The sequence below is a fragment of the Thunnus albacares genome, chromosome 8, assembly GCF_914725855.1.
Source record: "Thunnus albacares chromosome 8, fThuAlb1.1, whole genome shotgun sequence".
Lineage (NCBI taxonomy): Eukaryota > Metazoa > Chordata > Actinopteri > Scombriformes > Scombridae > Thunnus > Thunnus albacares.
The window spans coordinates 7,411,220-7,431,604 of record NC_058113.1 but is presented as its reverse complement, the minus strand read 5'-3'; the positions used below and the strand labels follow the sequence as shown (position 1 = coordinate 7,431,604).

The following is a 20,385-nucleotide window of genomic DNA, read 5'->3' as shown; positions in this document are numbered from 1 at the left end:
GCCCTGGCCACTAATAATAAATATTATTTCATGTGGTTTAATAGCATTTTTAGCTTCCAAAGCTTTCAAAAGGTTTGTGTCCACACACGAGAGGGCACAGTCACATTCTCTGGGATTATAATGGGTCTCATGTGGAAGTATTATATAATACAAATAAAGCCTGTGGTGGAGAATAAGTCATGCTTGTATGATGTTCTTAAAGAGACCAATACTCAAGCTTCAGGAGTTGTGCAAAGATGGTGTTTTCCTGTAGTGCAGCAGCAGTTAACAGAATAGATTCTGGGGGCTACAAGGGGTTCTTGAGGGGTTAAAGGAACCCAGCAAAACAAAGAATATTACTGGATAGAACTGATCAAAATTCACGTGATGTGTAACACTGATGATCTAATAAGGAAAGAACTCCCCACATATCCACATGTCCAGTTTAGTCTCTGCGGTTGTTCCCTCACTATTTCAGCTGTCTGTAACAACAAACTCTCCTGCTCTAATGCGCGCTCACTAAAGCCGCGGGAGCGCGCGTTTAACTTGCAGTAGCCATGGCTGCAGTGAGGACTGATGTACAGCAACGTCATAGATTAAATGCACACAGTTCATTTTCTGCTTAAATGCTCTTGATGTCATTGATGTGGACAGATTGTCAGCAGTTGACGGTGAGGAGCCGGCGTTTCAACGGCATCGGGGTGATGTAACCTAAAGGAAGGATCTTTACCAAGTCTTCTTTTCTCGAAGTTGTCCTCATCCATCTCTAGGCATGCCCGAGAAACAGATCCAAAACACACCCGATGGATTCATTCGTCAAGATGAATTTCTTCTTACACTTCCGAAATTGCTCCAGAGTGAGTAGATTTTACAATCTGCCTGCAGTGTGTCAGACATTTATTCTGGTTTGTTTACATAGCTCATACATCAGATGGTTATTAGCGCAGCTTAACGTTAGACCTGCAGTAACGTTACAGCTGATCTGAAACAATGTAGGATACAGTTACTGCTTAACAGTCTCTTCTGCACAGGCTGTTTGTACTTACAGTATGTGTAGTAACCTACTGTTGGTTGCTATGAGAATTTTATATTTTATTTCATAAGGCCAGTTTACAAAGAGTTAATTTTATTTGCGGGTTTTAAGCCAACAAAGATAAACAAATAAACTCTACAGGCAACAACAGTGGTCACTAACTCTGTTCAATATGGTTACCATGGATACAGTTTAACTTATATGAACGTCAGAAGGATGTCGTCACTCAGTGTTGTTGCCCAATAGACTGTGTGTTCGCTATGGTGAACCACTGGTTTCACTGGGATGCAGGGGCTCGTCAGGGCGGGGTGGCTCCTCTACTGAAGCAGACAATAGGCCCGCTGCGTCAAGACACCGGAGTTTGACGCATCAACACCGGATGTTGGACGAGTTTGCTTTTAAAATAAAAATATGAAAAAAACATATTTTGAAACTGCCAACATCTTTATATCTTGATTAGTTGGCTATTGATATGAATATATGTGAGTGCAACAATAAGATATGACACAAAGTAAGAACAAAATCTTTCCAGAACTTTCAGCAGGCCTCTCCATTCTCCTTCATTTCCATCACACTTTCATTTCCATGTCCAAGAATTAACAATAACGCTTTTAACACTAAAGCGACAGAAAAAAAAAGAAGTATGAAAGAACTAAATATAAACTGCATAATGTAAATATATACATGACCAAAAATGTGTTAACAACTTTACAGCACTGAGCCTGTTTGGAAAAGGTGAAATAAAGGTGCTGTGCTGTGCAACTCAGTGAGAAAAGATGGACATCAAGAATGAAAATCAGAAAAATTATATTTGAAAATATTAAACAATTAACTATTGAAATAAAGGGTATATGCAGGAAAACCGGTAGGGACTGTTACAGTGGAGGACTTACTCTGATAAGAGAGGTAAAAGATTTCACATAAGCCAGTCCTCATAATCTACTTAACACGCCAATGAAGCTCTGTAACATGCCAGTGGTCTAGTGTTAGTATTGCCTAGAGCAGTGGTTCTCAAACTTTTTTTTTGTCCAAGGGTCTCCCACATCATAAGATTTTTGCTTTTAGATGTTTTATTACAGAAAGTGTATGAAACCTATGACCAAAATAGTCATACACTCTGTCATTGTGTTATTTATAGATGCAATTATAGTGAAAATACATTATTCTCCTTTTTTATGCTGATCCCTTTGAACCCCCTCAAGGACCCCTGGGGGTCCCTGGACCCCACTTTAAGAACCACTGCTCTAGAGAACAGTGCACTAGCCAGCAAAACAACACTTTATTTTGAAAAGCGTGACCGGAAATCCGTGTGTTGTGATTCTGATGAGCTTGATAAAGGTTTCTAAAAACCCGCAAAGGAGAGCGGACTGGGTGCTGAGCATCATCCCAGGGAGGGGGAGCGGAGGTGTTTATGGTTTTATGGAAAGATATTAGCCACACCGCCGCCATGCCGTAGACAACCTGCCGGGCGTTTGGATGAAGTCTACCGGGGACTGCAGCAGGGAGGAAGCGGGGCGGCTGTAACCGAGGCAGGGAGGATGTACTGGGCTGCTGGCATCGCCTCTTCCCGGCCGTGTGTGGTTGAACTCGGGCGGAATCACAGCCTGCCTCTCGGGCTGTGCGGCTCCGACCAGCAGCAGTCTTTATATGGCTATATCATCGCCTTCCCTTTGCAGGACTACGGAGGCATCATGACGGCTCTGGGCTCGGACTCCTGGTGGAAGAAGACCCTCTACATCACCGGGGGGGCCCTGCTGGCGGCTGCAGCCTACCTACTGCATGAATTGCTCGCCATCAGGTAAGGATGCACAGTACCTGCCCTGTTTATCATCATCAGGTCTTTTTTTTATTTCACCTCCAAAGCTTTGGGTGTGATTGTCAATCACAGCCCTGTTGACAGTAATGATTAGTGTTACTAGACTGTGATAAAACCATGAATGAATACGGGAGTCCAGACACAGGCTCTCATTTCTCCGCAGATCTCGCGGTTGTTGCAGAGATTTCACTCCCTGTTTTCCTCCTTCCAAGGACATGACACTAGGTGGGAAAAAAAATAACGAGTCACGCGTCCGCCCGTGTGCCAGCTCCCGTGCCAGCCCCGGTGGCACCTGAGCGTGATTAAATGAAGCGCTCCCTGACCTTTAATGCTCTCTGCCCCGAGAGAAACAGCTGCTGCCTATAGAAATATAGAAAAACACGCCTATATTTGCAGACATGTCTTCTAATGGCGGCGGATGCATACAGTTTGATCAGCCTCTGCGATGTAAAACAGATTAACTCTAGGCTATTGTTAGTGCGGAGAATGAGTGCGTGTCAATAGCTGGATTATTTGGGGCCAGGTCAGTGCCGGGGAGTAAGTACATCCTGTGACAGTGGCCTGGTAGTGTCTACTTTCACTCCCCCCCTCTCCCTCCCCCGTGATAATCTGCGTAACCTTGCATTTCGTGCAGAAACGCTCCTGCTGAATCACGTGCGGGATACTGAGGCTAGACCCGCAGCCATCATCTGTCCGGGCCATGTGATGGGTTGTTGGCAGTGGCAGCGGCTCTGCCAAGCTAGTCGGCTTTTATTCTCTGCGTCCCTTTGTGCAAGAATGTGTAGAGAGATCTCTGAGCGGTTCTTCAGGGAGATTTCAGCGCCATATTGAGGAGGACAGAGATATAAAAGACAGAATAAGATGTACAAGGCAGATCAGGCATGCTAGTGCAGAAAGATGCCACCAGATACTTCAGCACCATGTAACTGTGGACAGCGACTTATGAGACCTGGGACAGTTTCAGCACCACAAGGCAGTGGACAGAGACACAACAGCAGCACCACAGTGCAGCAAGTCAGCTCCTAACATTATCAAATACTTATATTGACCATCATAAGAGAAACAGCCGCCACTGTAAACAAGAAAAAAAGACCCAGTCTAAATCAGTAACATAAGGAGCATAAAAACAGCAAAAGTGGCCTTCATAAGGTGTGTTTGATGGGTTTAACAAAAACCTTTTGCATAGCCCAACATGGAAGATATCTATGGTCACTTCAGAGGCTGTGGTTTACAGTGCTGTTTAATTGTCTTATACAGAGAGGTATTTCTAATAATTTGTCAACAGCTCTCTAAAATAATTCCAACAAAAACTGAACATTATAACCTTTATGAAAGTAGGAGTATTTGTATTACACTGCATTAGTTTGAGCTATTTGTGCCTGATATACTGGAAAACCAGAGTAATATTCATGAAATAATGTTAGATAAGGAGTAGAGTGCATATTGCCAGCGTCTTGTACAGTTATATTAAATTATTCAAACTTAAAGAGCATTGGCCAGTGATAAAAGAGGCATTGAACAGACCAGCCAGCATATCTCTGCCTGTCTGGAAAATGATGCTAATTCTACTTTGTAAAGTCTCCTTTTGCTCCTTTTTGTTTGCTGCATTAATAACATGTGAGGAGAAACAGGAAGTTTGACATTATAGATCAAAACTGTATTTCTCCCAAATTTTCTAAATGCTTGAACACCATAAATGGTCAGAACAGGTCCAACAGACACGTTTCATATCTCTTAGATATTGTGTTGAATTCTTCTGCTGTGTCATTGATCTTATCTCATGTCATTTAATTTTATCTTATTTCAAAGGAGAGCTTCACTCATTAATGTTTGCAGCCGACAGTACAATAGCTCATCATGAAGACAGTGTGTGACTGCAGCTGTAGAGAGGGATGGGAAATGTCCAACTGGAGCAGTGTGATGACTCATTTAGTCAATAATTTCAACTCTAATGGAAGCTCTTAATACCTCTTAGCTCAGTGGGGATAGTGATACAGAAGATTAGTATCAACAGTATTTTGCACATAAATACTGTTGGAATTATAGGCAGCTCCAAACTTTACTCCTCATTTCAAAGAAAATTCGACCCTAAAATACTTAAATACATCTATTGCCAGTGGAATATTTCCATTTCTTGGGCTTTTTTTAAATTTGAGACTCAATGAGGAAACCTGAGTGGCTGAAAATAATTAATAAAAAGTGTATGTTGATGGGTTGTAGAGAGTGTTTAAAAAAGCAGAGCTCAGGGACACAGGGACCATCACTACTGTGTCACCGTGCTATAATAAACTACAGGTGTGACCTGTTCCCCTGAGGAAGGTTTGTAAGAGCCTGAAACTGAACAGCAAGTCTTGTTCTCTGTTTGGATGCCGAGTACTGTTCTGGTTTTTACGTCACAGCACTGGCTGACCTAGAAAACAGGTAGTAACACTGGTCGCTCTCGGCCAGACTGGGGAACATTTTCATTGAAGGATTCCACTGCTGACTGTGATGTTTGTATCAGGAGTTTTTAAGCATTTTTTTCTTGCACACTGGCAGAGTTAAAAGACAGTAAAACTAGTTAAAGACTAATGTTATTTTCTTATAAATCAGCGTCTTTTTCTGTAAGGTGGATTTGTTAGCTGTAACAGTAGGTACTGTACATGAAAGTTAGTTTTGACACCATCAACATGGATTTTTATACAAAATTCAAATGGCATTTACTTATTTTATACAGTATTCAATGCAAAATAATCATAGGACCATAAATGTGATGCAGACAGTAGTATAAATGACACGAGTGTTCTTTTTTTAAAGCTTTTGTTTTCTGTGTCTGTGTAGGAAGGAGCAGGAGTTGGACTCTAAAGATGCCATCATCCTACATCAGTTCTCCAGGCCAAAGAACGGTGTCCCCAGCCTCTCACCCTTCTGCCTCAAAATAGAGACATACCTGCGCATGGTGGATCTGCCCTACCAGGTGATACACAGCAGACTCTGCTTCGCTAGTTATTAAACACAAAGCTGCAGTACAGGAGAAGACTCTTATGTGCTTGAGTCTATTGTTTCTGTCTGCTGAGTCATCATTCCTCAAGCTAACTACCCACTTCTTCCAATTTTAATGCAGATCAACAACAATGTTACCAGAAATGTGAAACACATCACTTCCTGTGTGACAGAGGAATTTTCATAGTATTGTGCCAAAATGTCCCTTAAAGAAGTCATAATGCTCTTGATTCATGACAAGTACAGCATTTTTGATTTTCCATTTTGAATACTCTGAAAACCTTTTGCTTTTTTCCCCTTGAATCAAAGCTTTGTGTACTTGTGATGTGTTTGAACATGTTTCTTGATGTTCAGCACTGGAATCAAAGAGTTATTTTTCTTTCTCAGATTGTTTTCTTTGGATGCTTTTTAGGGGCCTGAAGACATCAAATTAGTGCAGAAATGATCGTTTTATTATCTGATTCAACAGAAACTGAAACAAAAACTGAATTTTGATGATCAACTAATTGTTTATGTCATTTTAAAAAACAATTTGTTGATGTCACTTCAGGCTTTTGAAAAATGTAATGGACATTTATTACAATTTTCTTTCTGAGAAAATATATGTAATTTACTAGAATAAATAAATAAGATAAAAAAGTTAAAAAAAAAGAACATCATCATTTTGTGTAGCAGAATTATGTTTTTTCTCTTTTCGTCTCTTGAACCCTATTCGAAAAGTCATCAATAAAATAAACATTTTGTGGAATTTCAAGTTCTAAACATGACCTATAAGTTTAAAACAACATGTTATTTTTGTCCAGAGCATGTGTAGAATTCCACATGTTCTCACATGAAGCTGTGTCTCTCTGCAGAACTACTTTGATGGGAAGCTGTCGCCGCAGGGCAAGATGCCCTGGCTCGAGTACAACCACGAGCAGGCTTCAGGGTCAGAGTTCATTGTGGACTTCCTGGAGGAGAAGCTGGGTGTCAACCTCAACAAGAACCTCACCCCACAGGAGAGAGCCGTGTCCAGAGCTGTCACCAAAATGGTGGAGGAACACCTCTATTGGTAAGCGACAGTGAGAAAATGCTGCAATCGTGTTCCATCTCAAACCATGAAGCCACTTGTGATTTTAAAGGCAAAATGCAATCATGTATCTATAATTTGATGTAACTGTTGTGCTTGTGGGCAAAATTCTGTTTTATTGACTTGAATATGTACATTTACATTTACATATTCACATTTAAATAGATGTTTTAACACCAAATCATCTTGAATAGCAAACCGCCCACACAGAACCCATTGAAAAAACACTGCCATGTTTATTTTAACAGCTAAAAAAAAGATCTCATTTTTGAATTGAAGTGTCATTTATGCAAAGATACCCAACCTTCCATCCTCACCATCAGTATTGTGTTATCAGCCATGCTCATGAGTCTCTGCAGTACCTCTGGGTGAGAAACACACTTCTGCTGCTGCCAGGAAATTGTTTACCACTTCTCCCACACCCAGAGAGACCATTACCTAAAAGCTCTATCCATCTTTCACTACCCCTACACACACACACACACACACACACACACACACACATACACACACACACACACACACACACAGTCATGTTTCCATCACTTCAGAGGACATTACATTGACTTACATTCATTTCTTACTTATCCAACCTTAATCATGACCACCACATTTCTCACCTTAACCCTTATCCTAACCATAACATAACCCTAAACTAACCTTAACTTTAAACCAAGCCTTCACCCTAAAATTAATGATTTACATTAAGGAGACTTGCTTTTTGTCCCCATAAGGGACATAACATGACATAACATGACTGTGTAAACAGATTTATGTCTCCACAATGTAAGGAATACCTGGACCACACACACACACACACACACACACACACACACACAAACATACTGATCTAATTCTTTGATTAGTTTAAGGTGGCCTATTCTTCTCTATTAAATGATGTCAGGACACATTTTTAACTAAACTCTTGGATCTTAGTCCTCAAATTGAGCCAAACCTCAATGTGTAATTCGGGGGGAAAATAGGTTGGAGATTGTACCATTTGTCCATTGAAAACAGGGAATTCCATAACATTTCTTCAAAGCCATAGAGGTCATTCATGTAATGCACATCCCCCTCCCTCCCTCTCACCTCCTTGCTCTCCTTCCTGTGCTCTTCCCTCCGCCCTGTGCCATGTTTAGACCCACTGATTGAATTATTTATGTGAAGGAAGGGCAGTGTGGCGGCTTGTTGCTCTTTGTGTAGTCAGTTGCAGGCTAGCTGGAGCCCCCTCTAACCTCCTTTTCCCCTATTGATGCTGCTATAAAAAAAAAAGATAACAGGAAACTGAAGAACTGGCAGCTGTGTTTTATGCTTTATCCACTGTTTCTTTCTCAACAGTTTCTTTAATAATTACTTTTTAAGGATGATGGCCAACAAAGAAAAAACAGCCTTTGAAAAAATGTATTATATTTTCAATAATTCATCTTAAAGCTGCACTAAACAATACATCAAATAACTCTGTGTCGCTTCTAGTGACAAACCCATGAAGAATTATCATGACTGCAGATCTACGGCGCTTTTTAATCTTTTGTAGTTCTCTGTTTTGGTTTTCTAGCTTGCAAACTCTGTTCCCTAATTGGCCTCACTTCAGGCAGCAGCAGGCATCTATTGTCAGCAAAAAATCTCTGATAAATCCACTGTAGGCTACCTACACAGCATCAAGCATCAGACAGAAAAATAAGCGACTAGCTAGTGAACATAGTGGAGCATTTAGCAGCTAAATAGAGATATTTTTCTCATATTTTACATTTGTCTGCTTGTCAGGAACTCGACTCCAGATGAATACTAATGTCACTCATGTATGTACTAATGTATCAATAAATGTAGCTTTAAATCTAAAAATACCTCCACTTTTTTTTTGCTACATCTGTTTTTAAAATTTACTAAAAACACGATTGATGCATCTAATCTTTTTGTAGGCCTCATTAGTATGTTACCACTAGGAAAAGCAAGGCAATTTTTTTGAGTTTTACAATATAATTATCTCACCTTCTAAATTGCCCCGTTAGGACTTTTACCAAGACAGCTGTTACAGTAAGTTTACATTTCACTCAAGGAAGCACTACTGCTATTACTCATTATCATCATCAGTGCATAAAGGTTGAAGGAGTTCTTTAAAGAAATGAACTTGTTAATTATTTGCTCCCTTTACTCGATGCCTTATAAGCTTTGATGTAGACCCAACATCCCTTACTGTACTTATTTCAAGTGTTGAAAGCAGAAGTCATATGTTCACTAAACCCAGAGGTTGATCTGTTCCAATCATCTTGAATTGTACCCATTCTCAAAAATAAGTTCATTTTTCATATTTTAATTTGTTTTTCCTTTTAACTATTTTCAGCTTTACTTCAGGATGCGAAATCAGCTCCAGTCAGATGGTTATCCTTCCATTCCTACCTGCCATACAGTCAGGCTCATCAGTCATAACCATGAGTGGGAAAAACTTAAATAGAAAAGATTTTTTTAAAAATCAATGTCTTAATGGCACCCACTCTCATTCCCCTTGAAGTAACCCCCCCTGGCTAAATTGTATTTGATATTTTGGTCAGCTTAGTTGCATCCAAACAGCAAATCTGGAAACAAAGGACAGTAGATCCTCTTGGGACAGCAGATGATGTAACAGGAAGTGGCGTGCGGCCCCCAGACAGTCACCACTCCCAGATGTAATATAGGCCAGATGCTTTTATCCAATTTCCATCGAGCGCCCGGTCATATAGAGTGATCCAGAAGACTGCAGGCAGGAGACAGATGCTTCTTTACAGTCATATCACAGCAATTATGACATGAGGCTTCTACCCTTTCAGTGGGGAGCTCAGACTGTATTGCAAGTCTTGCAGTCTTGTGTGTAAGGATATAGCAGCTTAATCTTGTTAGTGTCTACACGCACAAAGCAGATTGGCTGGAAAAAACCAACAGATCAGAGTTGACACCGAATGTACCAAATATTAGAGACAGTTACTCTTTTCATTATGTGCATTTTTGAGGTGAATCCAGGTAAAACTGCTGTCTCTTTTTGGTTTCTTTTTTTAGATTTATACCAGTCTCAAAGGGGCAGATGCAGATAAATTAAAGCAGAGTTAGAGAGGGATTCTGAGGCTTTTAGTTGGGCTTGTTTTCACACACAGACAAACAGGATGTGTCTGTTGCCTGCTGTGAGACAACTCTCTACTTGATGTCAAGATTGCTCTTTTAAAATGCCCAGGTGCCTTGCTTTTTTATTCAACCCAAGCAAGATCATCTAAATGCTGCTGTTTCTCCCAACCTTGTGGAAATTTAGTTCACCAGTTTTTAATCCAAATCTGTAATGGAATTTCTCGGATGTGCGCACAGTCACCTTTTCTCCTCTAACCTATTTCTGCATGAGTGGCAGGGACAGACTCAGAGCATTTTCTCATGTTTATAACTACAAGCTGACAGTTTGAAGGGCTAAATATATGATATTGTCTCCTGGCAGCGAGCTGAAAGCAGTATAGCTGATGAATGGGCAGGGGGGGCGGAAGTGGTGGTGCACTTTTATTGATTAAGATGAGGGCAATTGTCCATAAAGCTTTGTTGGTAACAGGACACAGGCTGAACCTCTGATTAAATAGTCATATTGCTGACACAACTGTACATCACTATATGTTGGATTCATGACGAGTGTGGTTGGTTCACGTCCTCTGTCAGAGCTGGAACTGTTGACATGAGGAATTGCTTTTGGTATCCTGAAATAATGTCTGTCTCTGAGGATTTCAACATTTTTAAAGGCCCCCTCCAGATGTTTTAAGATTTATATCTTCTTCTCCCTCTGAGAAATCCAGAATCTATGAATATGCAAATATTTTTCATTGCGGATGTCACCTACTTCATTGTAAAGTTCTCAGCATATGTGCACTGGAGGCCTCAAGTTTCCACATCACACTTGTGTAAGTTGCATACTGGACCATGATGGGCTCCAAACTTCTTGTGATGTCAGAAATCCTGCTCACAGGTACACACCTTAAACTCTTTATTTAATGTGAGCACAGATAAACTTCTTCTAGTGTCAAACGCTGCAAATACATCATTCTGCACAGTGAAGCTCAAACATCCAACTGAAGGAACAAGAAAACAACACATTTTTGACTGGAGGGGACTTTAAAGTACCAGTTCACCAGCTTTTTCTTTTTGGTGAAGATATACCATGTAGAAGGAGAACTACAGTTGCATATTCAAATACAACCACTTGATGAACATAATACTTTAGTTCATGTAAAGTCAGTTTGCAATACTCTGCAGTGTGTCTGCACTCAGTTTAGCTATTCAAAGCTGGAGGATTAAAGTGGCAATGGATCAGGTGGTAGCATCCTGTTTGTTTACACAGAAACTACTTCTAACACTATTTATTCTTACTTAGAAATATGGATTTATTTTGGGTATGTGTTCCTATAATGTGCAAAAGTTGTATGTAATGTAGAATACATACAATCATACATAGAATCAGTCAATTAGCTGATCGATAGCAAATGAATCAGGAACTATTGTGACAACTGATTAATCGTTCAAGTCATTTTAGGCAAAATGCCAAACATTTGCTGATTCCAGCTTATAAAATGTGAGCGTGTGAAGCTTTTCTTTGTCATACATTATAATAAACTGAATATTTTTGAACTGTTGGTCAAATAAAACACTTGAAGATGTCGCCTTTGGCTGAAGGATGTTAAAGCAGGCATTTTTCACTATTTTCTGACATTTTATAGACGAGGCAATACATTGATTAATTGAGAAAATAATCAGAGGATTAATGGATAATGAAAATAATTGTTAGTTGCAGCCCTGGTTGTATGCACGTGCAGGAAGATGATCTTGTTACATTGTGTTTATGCTGATAACCTATCATGATAATCTACTTTCAGTTAAGTAAATCACTGTATAGTAGGCTGATGTTGTGTAAAGGTTGTTTTGTTTTCCTTCGCTTATACAAAAATTACTGTCACTGTTAAGACACAACTGAATTGCAACGGTTCAAGTCCAGCTGTGGACCTGTGTTGCATATTGATCCCCATCTCTCCCCCTCATTTCCTGTCACCTCTCTACTGTCCCTATCTAATAAAGGCATAAATAAAAAATATCTTAATGATAAAAAAAAAGCCAATAGGAACCTTATATATTTATTGTTTGTTTTGAGCCAGCCATAATAGACTTTCATAACGCCAGCAGGACCATGACTCCAGACTGCAGGTGTTGATCTGATTAAAAGAGGTAACCAGTGTAACTTTATCATGCCTGCTGTGTGTGTTCTTTCAGGACGATAGCCTACTGTCAGTGGGTGGACAACCTGGAGGAAACTCAGAAGCTTCTGGCGATGAGCGGCCCTCTGAGCGACACGCTGAAGTGGCTGCTGAGCCACCTGAACGGCAGCATGGTGCGCAGGGAGATGTACGGCCACGGCATTGGACGCTTCTCGAAGGAGGAGGTCTATGCCCTGATGGAGAAGGACATGAGGACACTGGCCACCCTGCTGGGTAGGAGGGACTGTTTGTGTGTGTGTGTGTGTGTGTGTGTGTGTGTGTGTGTGTGTGTGTGTGTGTGTGTGTGTGTGCCATTAAAATGTATTCCATTAGGGATTACCCAAACTCCGTTATATAATCTCATAATATAGTTACCATATTTTTATAATTTATTTTATTTGAACTGCAAAACTCACTGTAAAACTGTAGTAATTTGTAGAAAGAGTTCTTTGTTTCTAAAAACAAAAACACTGTACAATCTCAAATTTATTTCATTTATCATATTTAAACCCATGTTGGTGGATAGTTGTGGAGAAATTTGAACTTTTTTAGAACATTTTTTTTCTTACCAAAAAATCTGAAGTAAATATCAGTGACAGCCTTAACAGAGGTTAGTTTGTCCAGTCAGGCACAGGAAGTATTCATGTTGATATGCATAATATAAAATATCAATTGATAATTACAACACGTTTCCTTGAACTGAGACAACATACTAAAGATTTATTCCTATATGTGGTTTCCATATAGGCTAATATAAAAAATAATATCTATCTTTGCCTCCTTGTGTGTGTTTGTATTTAAATGAGATATAGAAAGAAATTAGTAAAAACAAGGAGTTTTATACTGGATGTCAGACACAGGGATACATTATCAGAGTGTTCAGATGGAAACAAACAGGCAGATGCTGCAAAGAAAAGTGATTTGCATCGATCTGTTTGTGCCATTTCAACGGACAACGCCTCGTTGAAAAATGGAAAGCTATTCCCAGAGTGAAAGCATCAGTACGCTCTGCTAACATACAGCTTCTCTTATGTTTTGCTGTTCCAGACTCAAGTGCCAGAAGTTTGAATCTAAAATCTGCTGTTGTTGCCAGAAGTGCAGCTCTCCCAGCCTCAAAATGAAATTAGTTTATATGATGAACTACATTCTCTACAGGAAGATTATTGATTTTAGTCTTTTTTGAGGCCAGAAATACTTTAAATATCAATCATTTGAGCTTGACCTTTCTGCAGTGGTTTGCTTTCCTATCATTCATCAACATTGGTTGCATGTTTTTATTTAAAAGTATTCAGATTGCTTTTTCTGGTAACTAATAAAGGGTTTTTATAATAAACCATCATTAGCATATTTCCATGTAAAAAACAGTGAAGATTTCTCTGTATTAAAACTTAGAAATTCTGTTTTGTGTGTGTCCTGCAGGAGATAAGAAGTACTTCATGGGTTCTAAGATGTCAACATTAGACGCCACAGTGTTTGGGCATCTGGCCCAGGCCATGTGGACTCTGCCTGGGACACGACCAGAGCAACTCATTAAAGGTTTGTGAAATACTCAGATATGTATGGAAGTTGAGAAGCGCCATGCTTGCAATTTTCTTTTTTTTTACGCTGGTATCTCGAGATCACAACTTAATTATCTCATTATCTCGAGATAACAAAGCTCATTTTCTTAACCACATCATAAGGTCTTAGCATTATTCTGACTTCAAAGAGATATGACCCAATCTCTTAAGAATAAAAAAAAAACTATAATCAGTTTAAGAGAATTCAAAGTGGGTTTTACACTAAAGGCTTTTGATAAAATTAGAACTTTTTGTCTTTGCATATGATATGCTCTGCCAGAGTTCACAAAGGGTGCAGTGTCAGTTTTATTTCTCATCTCTCACTTATTATTGTGTTATGTTAGGCCCATTTGCTGTATAAAATATGGATTTATGGACATTATTCATAATTTGATTTATTATGACAACATCAACTTGTTTGGTCTGGCAACATCTTGAAAAGTGCACAAATACATGTACAATTTAGTTGAATAACTGCGATAGTGAAAAGAAAATATGTTTCTACTAATTACTAATTAACCTTGTCTGTCCTGCCAACGAGATTATCGATTATTGCAACTGTTCTAATAAGCATCTCTCTAACCTCCTGTTATCTTGAGAAAACAAAAGGCCAATTTCTATTTTGAGAAATTGGCCTTTTGTTTTCTCAAGATAACAAGATAAATTAACCTGTTATCATGAGAAAACAAGCTTTGTTATGTCGAGGTAACAAAATAATTAACTTGTGATCTCAAGATAACGGCATTAAAAAAAAAAAATGCAAGCATGGCCATTCCTGGCTTCCGTAGATTATGAGTTAAACACTGCATATTTCATCAGTGAACATCAAATCATTGAATATCTATGCTGCTGTTTTATTTTGAGCTTTATCACTCTGTTTTTCCCTACTGCTTTGTCATAGATGTATGTCTCTGGTCCAGCCACTAGATGGCAGTGATAGTCTGCTGCAATGCAGAGTAGCTGACATTAGCTTTGATTGTTGTTTTCACATCTCTCACAGCACCGAGATAGTGGAGAACACTTGAATCGCTTATCTTTTCAGAGAGCAAAATCAGAGCTTGTATTGTCACAAATGAGAACAGCCAATTCTCTGTTGTTTTGATATGAATTTATGATGAAACCACTTGTAGTGAAGGGATAACACAAAAATGTCTTTTTACATCTCCCACATGTATTGTCTGCCTCTGTGTCAGACTCAGCATCTGTAAAAGCTCATACATTTGATCCTGCTGCGTCCTTACAGGAGAGCTGATCAACCTGGCCATGTTCTGCGAGCGGATGCGGAGGAGGTTCTGGCCTGAGTGGTTTGTAGAGGTGGAGGATGTTTATTACGACGGAGACAGTGAGAGCAGCGGCAGCAGCGGCTCCCCTACAGGCCTGGACTTTGGCCTCTTCTCCAGGACTGACACTCTGGAAGACAGCGACGGCAGCATCCACTCGGCCGGACACACACACACACACACACCCGACTCCGACCCCTCACTCTTTGACTCAGACGTGGGCACAGGGTCTGACAATGACATTCAGCTCAAGGAGGAGTTAATGCCAGACCTGGAGGTTTGACCTGAGATTGGTTGACAGATTGAGACTGACGGGAGGTTGGAACAGCTGCTGTGTGTGGAACAGCCTGTCCAGACAACAGCTCTTACAGCTGAAGAAAGTAATCCAGCTCCTCCACCTCCAATACCCCAAACATTATAACTTCCTAATGGACAGAGTGGGTATTTATATGCAGAGCATTAAAACTGAATCCCATAATTCACATGCTACTGTACGGTTTGTCCCCTCCCGAAACGTCAGAACTGTCCCTGCGGCAGTTTCTCTTTGCCTTATTTGTCTCATCCTACGATACAGAAGACAGTGTGAGGGGTTAGCAGAGAGGAAACATCTCATGAAGGTGCGGAGACGACGGAAGAGCGTTGAAGACAAGACAGGTGGCACTTCACTTGCTATGAAACGATGCAACTAATCACCACACTGCCACATGTCTTACCGCAAAAACCCGTTCAAACAGGTGGAGATCGATCATGTGGCTAAAAGGAACAGCTGCTATGTCTCAGCTGTTAACCATCCATGTGCTGAAGAGGAAACACAGCTGACATTGAGTGCCAGTTCATGCCCTAGATTGATCCCCATGTCATTTCCTTTATGCTACTGTATGTGGGAATCTGTATCAGAAAATTATGTCTCCATCAGACCACAACCTCAGTGATATTATCACCTGTAGGCCTGTGGAATAAGAAGTCAGGTGGAAGGATGAGCAGATTTGTGCCTGTTTCATTTACTAGTTATCTTCCTTATTTCTCTCCATTAAGTAGATATTTGCTTAATTTTCTTATCTGGGAAGTTGGAGCATTTGGTCATTAATGTCCTCTCAGTATCTGTGAGGCTGCAGCTCTTATATTTGACCACTAGATGGAGTTAGCAGACAGCCTCCTTCATTCTGTAACATCAAGGTCATTCCACCCTGAGGAGCTGCAGTCGCTTTAACACAGCAGATCATTTCTCCTTCAGCCCTAAACTTCAATATTCTGGTTCCCATTCATAGGTGACATGTCTTGTGCACAATTAGGAACAAAAAAGTGTTTAGTGTGTGTGATGTGTGTCTGCATACTTGCATAGTGCGACAGAGCTCTGCTACAGATCAGCCTTAGTGCTTAGACTAAAGAAAAGGGTAAACGTGAACACAGTTTGCTTTTATCCTGCAACAGTTTTAGTTTTTAACATAATTTAATATCAGTGCCACTTTATTTTTCTTTCTATATGATCGTATGTGTCAAATATATATATTTTGTTAGTCTTTCTTTTCTTATTGCTCTCAAAGAGAGACATTATTTTGCACTAGTGGAAATTAATTTTCACCTTATTTCAGTGTGAGCAGTCTGCTGTGGAGGTATATAGGTGGGGAACAGGCCAAACTAATGGGAAATGTGTAGTGCAGGACGCTGAGTGTTCTGATAATGATTGTGCTGTGAGGGGACTGTGCTGCTTATGTTGGCTGTGTGTATGTGAATGTTACTGGGTGTGAATGTCATCAACGAAGCAGTTGATGAAAAAGTCTTTGTAGAGACGGTCAGAATACCAAATCAAACAGGAGTGAACATCACCAGTTTAAAAAAAGTGGACCAAAATGTCAGAGGAAATGTTCACATTTGTTTGTCACGTTAAGCTTGGTGGAAGTGCTCGTAATATGATGGATGTAAAAAGATTGTGGTGCATATAGAATAGATGTAATGTAAGTTAAAGGGTCAGTTTACTCAAGTTGCACAAACATATTTTCTCTCTTATCTCTTGTGATGTTGAGCCATGCAGATAGTTTTACTTTTATTTGCCCAGGCTTTGATATGTCTGTCTCTGAAATTTGGAATCTGGAATTTAGTTTGTGGTGCTCACAACACTGAAATTTTCAACATCAGTTTCCACTTCCTGTTACTCTAGACAGAACGCACTGTCATCAGTTTTACTATGGACTATTTCTTTGGTAGACAGTGTATCCAATGTTCATAATAGGTATGTCACTTTTTCAAAAAAAAATCAAGTTTGAATGAATGATAACTAACATGTAATTAATAATTCATATAATTGTTCTAATTCATTTGAATGCAAACGTGGCATCATCCTAAATTATCCTGTAGTTCATTTGCATTCTTTCCATTTGCGTTCTCCGCTGCCTCACGTACAAGACATGGTCTGTTGTTGCAAAAAAAAAAGTTCCAAAAAGCCAGAAAGTTGAGGTTAATGTCACACATACTGTGAATTTTAAATTTGAACAGATTGTTCCAGATTAAATATTTAATTTTTCCACTTGTTTGAACAGTAGTTTGAATTTCAAATAAAAAGTGACATCTCTAGTTCCCAATGAGATCTGGGATTATTCAGACTAACAAGGGCACAGGTTCTGGAAAGAGATGTATCTGTTGAATTATTTAAAGCTGCCATAATCAGTATTTTTTATTGTAACAATGGATCAAATGGCTACATGTAATGTGAAGGCAGTTGCTTGTAGTCATGAACCTACAGAGAATTATCAACCATCTCTGCAGTTCCCCAGCGCTACAGAGTATTTTAGCATCTTCTAATTCCTTGTTTTAGTTTTACAGCCCCACAACTGATTTGGTTCAGTATCACCACTGCCATCACATCATTTCCATATGCAGCAGGCAGCTTTTTTCAGTAAAACAAAAACACAAAAAGCCACTATACATGCTCAGCACCAACAAAGTTAGCTAGCTAGCTAACTAGCTGGTGAAAGTAGTGGAGCATGTAGCAGCTAAAAAGAGTCTCAGTACATAGTGGAAACCAAAACAGAACTAAAAGGAGAGTGAATTATGGATTTACCTTCATCAGGTGGTCAGAAACACTGCTAATGCTAATGTTGCTGCGTAACTGCTGGATGTGTAAATAAGAAACTTTTTGCTAACATTCGTCATATCAAGTTAACGGTCAGTGTTGCTTACAGCTTGTTTCCACTGCGTCCAAGTGGACAAAAAATCACTTAAAGTCATTTTAAATGTCATTTTTAATGCTGTGAGCACCACAAACAAAATTCCATTCACCCTCATTTCATCGGGGTGGAGAAAAAAATCTCAAAGACAGATATTTCAAAACCTGGACACATAAAACCAAAATCATCTGCATGGCCGAATACCACTGGAAGTAAAGAGAAGATATGATCTGTTTGTAATATGGGTAACCGGACCCTTTAATGATTGAAGCCTGGATGGGTGAGTTGGTGACAGAAGGCCAGACTTTGATCCGGTCTCTGGAACTCTAGAAACAACCTTCTTCCATCATGTCGTCCAGTGGTTTGCACCCCGACCCCCCGCCTGGCCTGGGTTGTGTGCTTTTCAGTCGCCTCATCCAGTCTGGACATCATTATATACAGTTGGACTGATTTTAATCAAGCCATATTAAAACTAGATGTCTTGTTATTGGAACCATGTCATAGCATTACTGCTGGGGTAATGTAAATATTGTATGTGTGACAAACTGTACCATAATGTATGTAGAGCAGACTGATTGATCAAACTACCTATGGATGTGCAGTCATAAACTGGAGCGACTGGATGATTTCAATAAAGAATAGCTGTGACAATTTTAAACACAGTTGTAATGAGTTTAATTTGCATCCTTATCATGTGTCTCTGCGTTAATAAAAAGGTGATGATGTCATGACGCTGCTTTATTGAGCTGCACACTGTGTTTTAGTAATCATAATAGCCAGCAGATATGTCTGACTGTATTTTATGTGTAAGGTTGTGTGTTTTCAATCAGACTACAAGTCACAATCATTCAGGTGCGGAGGGGGGCTGATTAAGACTCTGCCTGCCGCTGGAGGCAGAAGGAGAGGAGGGAAGAGGAGGAGAAAAGAGGAGCAGGAACTGGAAGAGGCAAAGTTGGAAGGGGGGGGGGGGTTGAGGAGAAAGTTGAGCCAGAGGTGAAGGGGGAAAACAAAAGGTGGAGGTAACCCAGAGGAAGAGGAGAAGGAGGGATGAGGAGGAGGAGAGGAGCAGGTGGTGGAGAGGAGGGAAGAGGTGAAGAGGCCAGGACTGAGGAGTGAAGAGATAGAGGGAAGTCACTGGGGAGGAGTAGAGACGAAAGGAGCATCAGGAGTTTTTGGAGAAGAGAGATGGAAGGTTTAACTATAAGGGAAGGAGGAGTGTAGAGGAAGAGGAAGGAGGCTGTAGAAGCGAAAGCAAGAGGAAGGAAGTCGGTGGGGAGGAGAAAAAGCAGAGAAGAAAAGCAGGAGGAGGAATGAGAGGAGAGGAGAGGAGAGGAGGCGGCTGAGCTGGGGGCCAGGGAGGAGAAGCGAGGGCCACGGATCAGGAACCAGGCTCCCGGGGGAAGGAGCAGGTGCAGGCTGCAAGCGAGGCCTTTGGGCCTGAAGGGGCTGCCAGAGCTTAAAACAATCTGCACTGCTCCTTTTTTAATTTGGCTCTCTGAACAGCCCACCCTCCACACTGACTGTCTCTCTCTCTCTCTATGCTTAACAGATCAGCGATCCACAAAGAGGGGTAAACACACACAGAGCAAAATTAAAATCGGAACTCCCCTGGCACAGCAAAACAAATTAGAGCAAACAAATTACAGAGAGTCAACACACAAACAGTGGAGCATCTGTGGCTCTCTGGACTACTGGAGCCGGTGGCTACCTCCCACACCACCACCACCACCACCTCCTATATGTGCACAATAAACTCTGTGTCAATCCCACATGCTAAAACATATTCCCTTTAAATCACTGTGACTCTCTATCTTTAAAACAGTCCTACACATGGTATTGTTTTGCATGATTTTCAAGTTTTTAGCAAAAATTCTAGCATGTTTTTGTTTTTTACATTTTGCTTAGTTTTTTGGATGTATGTGTATGTGCATCAGTGTATTTCATACATACATACATATATGTATAGTATCTTTTCTCTCTGTTGTTCTTTGGTGCTCATTCATTTAATTCTTGAAAGGAACATCCACTCTAAAGATGTTGTTTAGGTATTCTACATTTGTGGAACCATTCTGGTGTTCAGTGGTGCATTTTTCTTCCCATTACATATCTTGACAAATGTAGATGATGTGACATCATATTAAGATATTTTCAGTGCAGCTACAATTCTGTGTTGTCACAGAAAAAAACATAATTGATGAACATCTGGTTTGGGATCCAGTGTGAGAAGAATAAAAAGCAAGGTTTTCCTTTCAGA

The 20,385-nt window shown here is 40.1% G+C and overlaps 1 protein-coding gene across 2 annotated transcripts; it reads left to right on the top strand.

The window, feature by feature from the left end:
- The first annotated feature begins 139 nt into the window (after window positions 1-139).
- faxcb (failed axon connections homolog, metaxin like GST domain containing b) lies at window positions 140-18,789 on the top strand. 2 transcript variants are annotated; one of them, XM_044360350.1, is made up of 7 exons: window positions 140-836; window positions 2,689-2,810; window positions 5,649-5,784; window positions 6,665-6,861; window positions 12,145-12,362; window positions 13,548-13,664; window positions 14,931-18,789. In XM_044360350.1, the coding sequence occupies exons 1-7, from the start codon at window positions 783-785 to the stop codon at window positions 15,248-15,250; spliced, it is 1,164 nt and encodes a 387-aa protein (XP_044216285.1). In that variant the 5' UTR covers window positions 140-782; the 3' UTR covers window positions 15,251-18,789. The 2 variants fall into 2 exon arrangements, with proteins under 2 accessions (XP_044216285.1, XP_044216284.1); XM_044360349.1 differs by lacking the exon at window positions 140-836 and having other exon boundaries at window positions 2,195-2,810.
- Window positions 18,790-20,385: the final 1,596 nt, after the last annotated feature.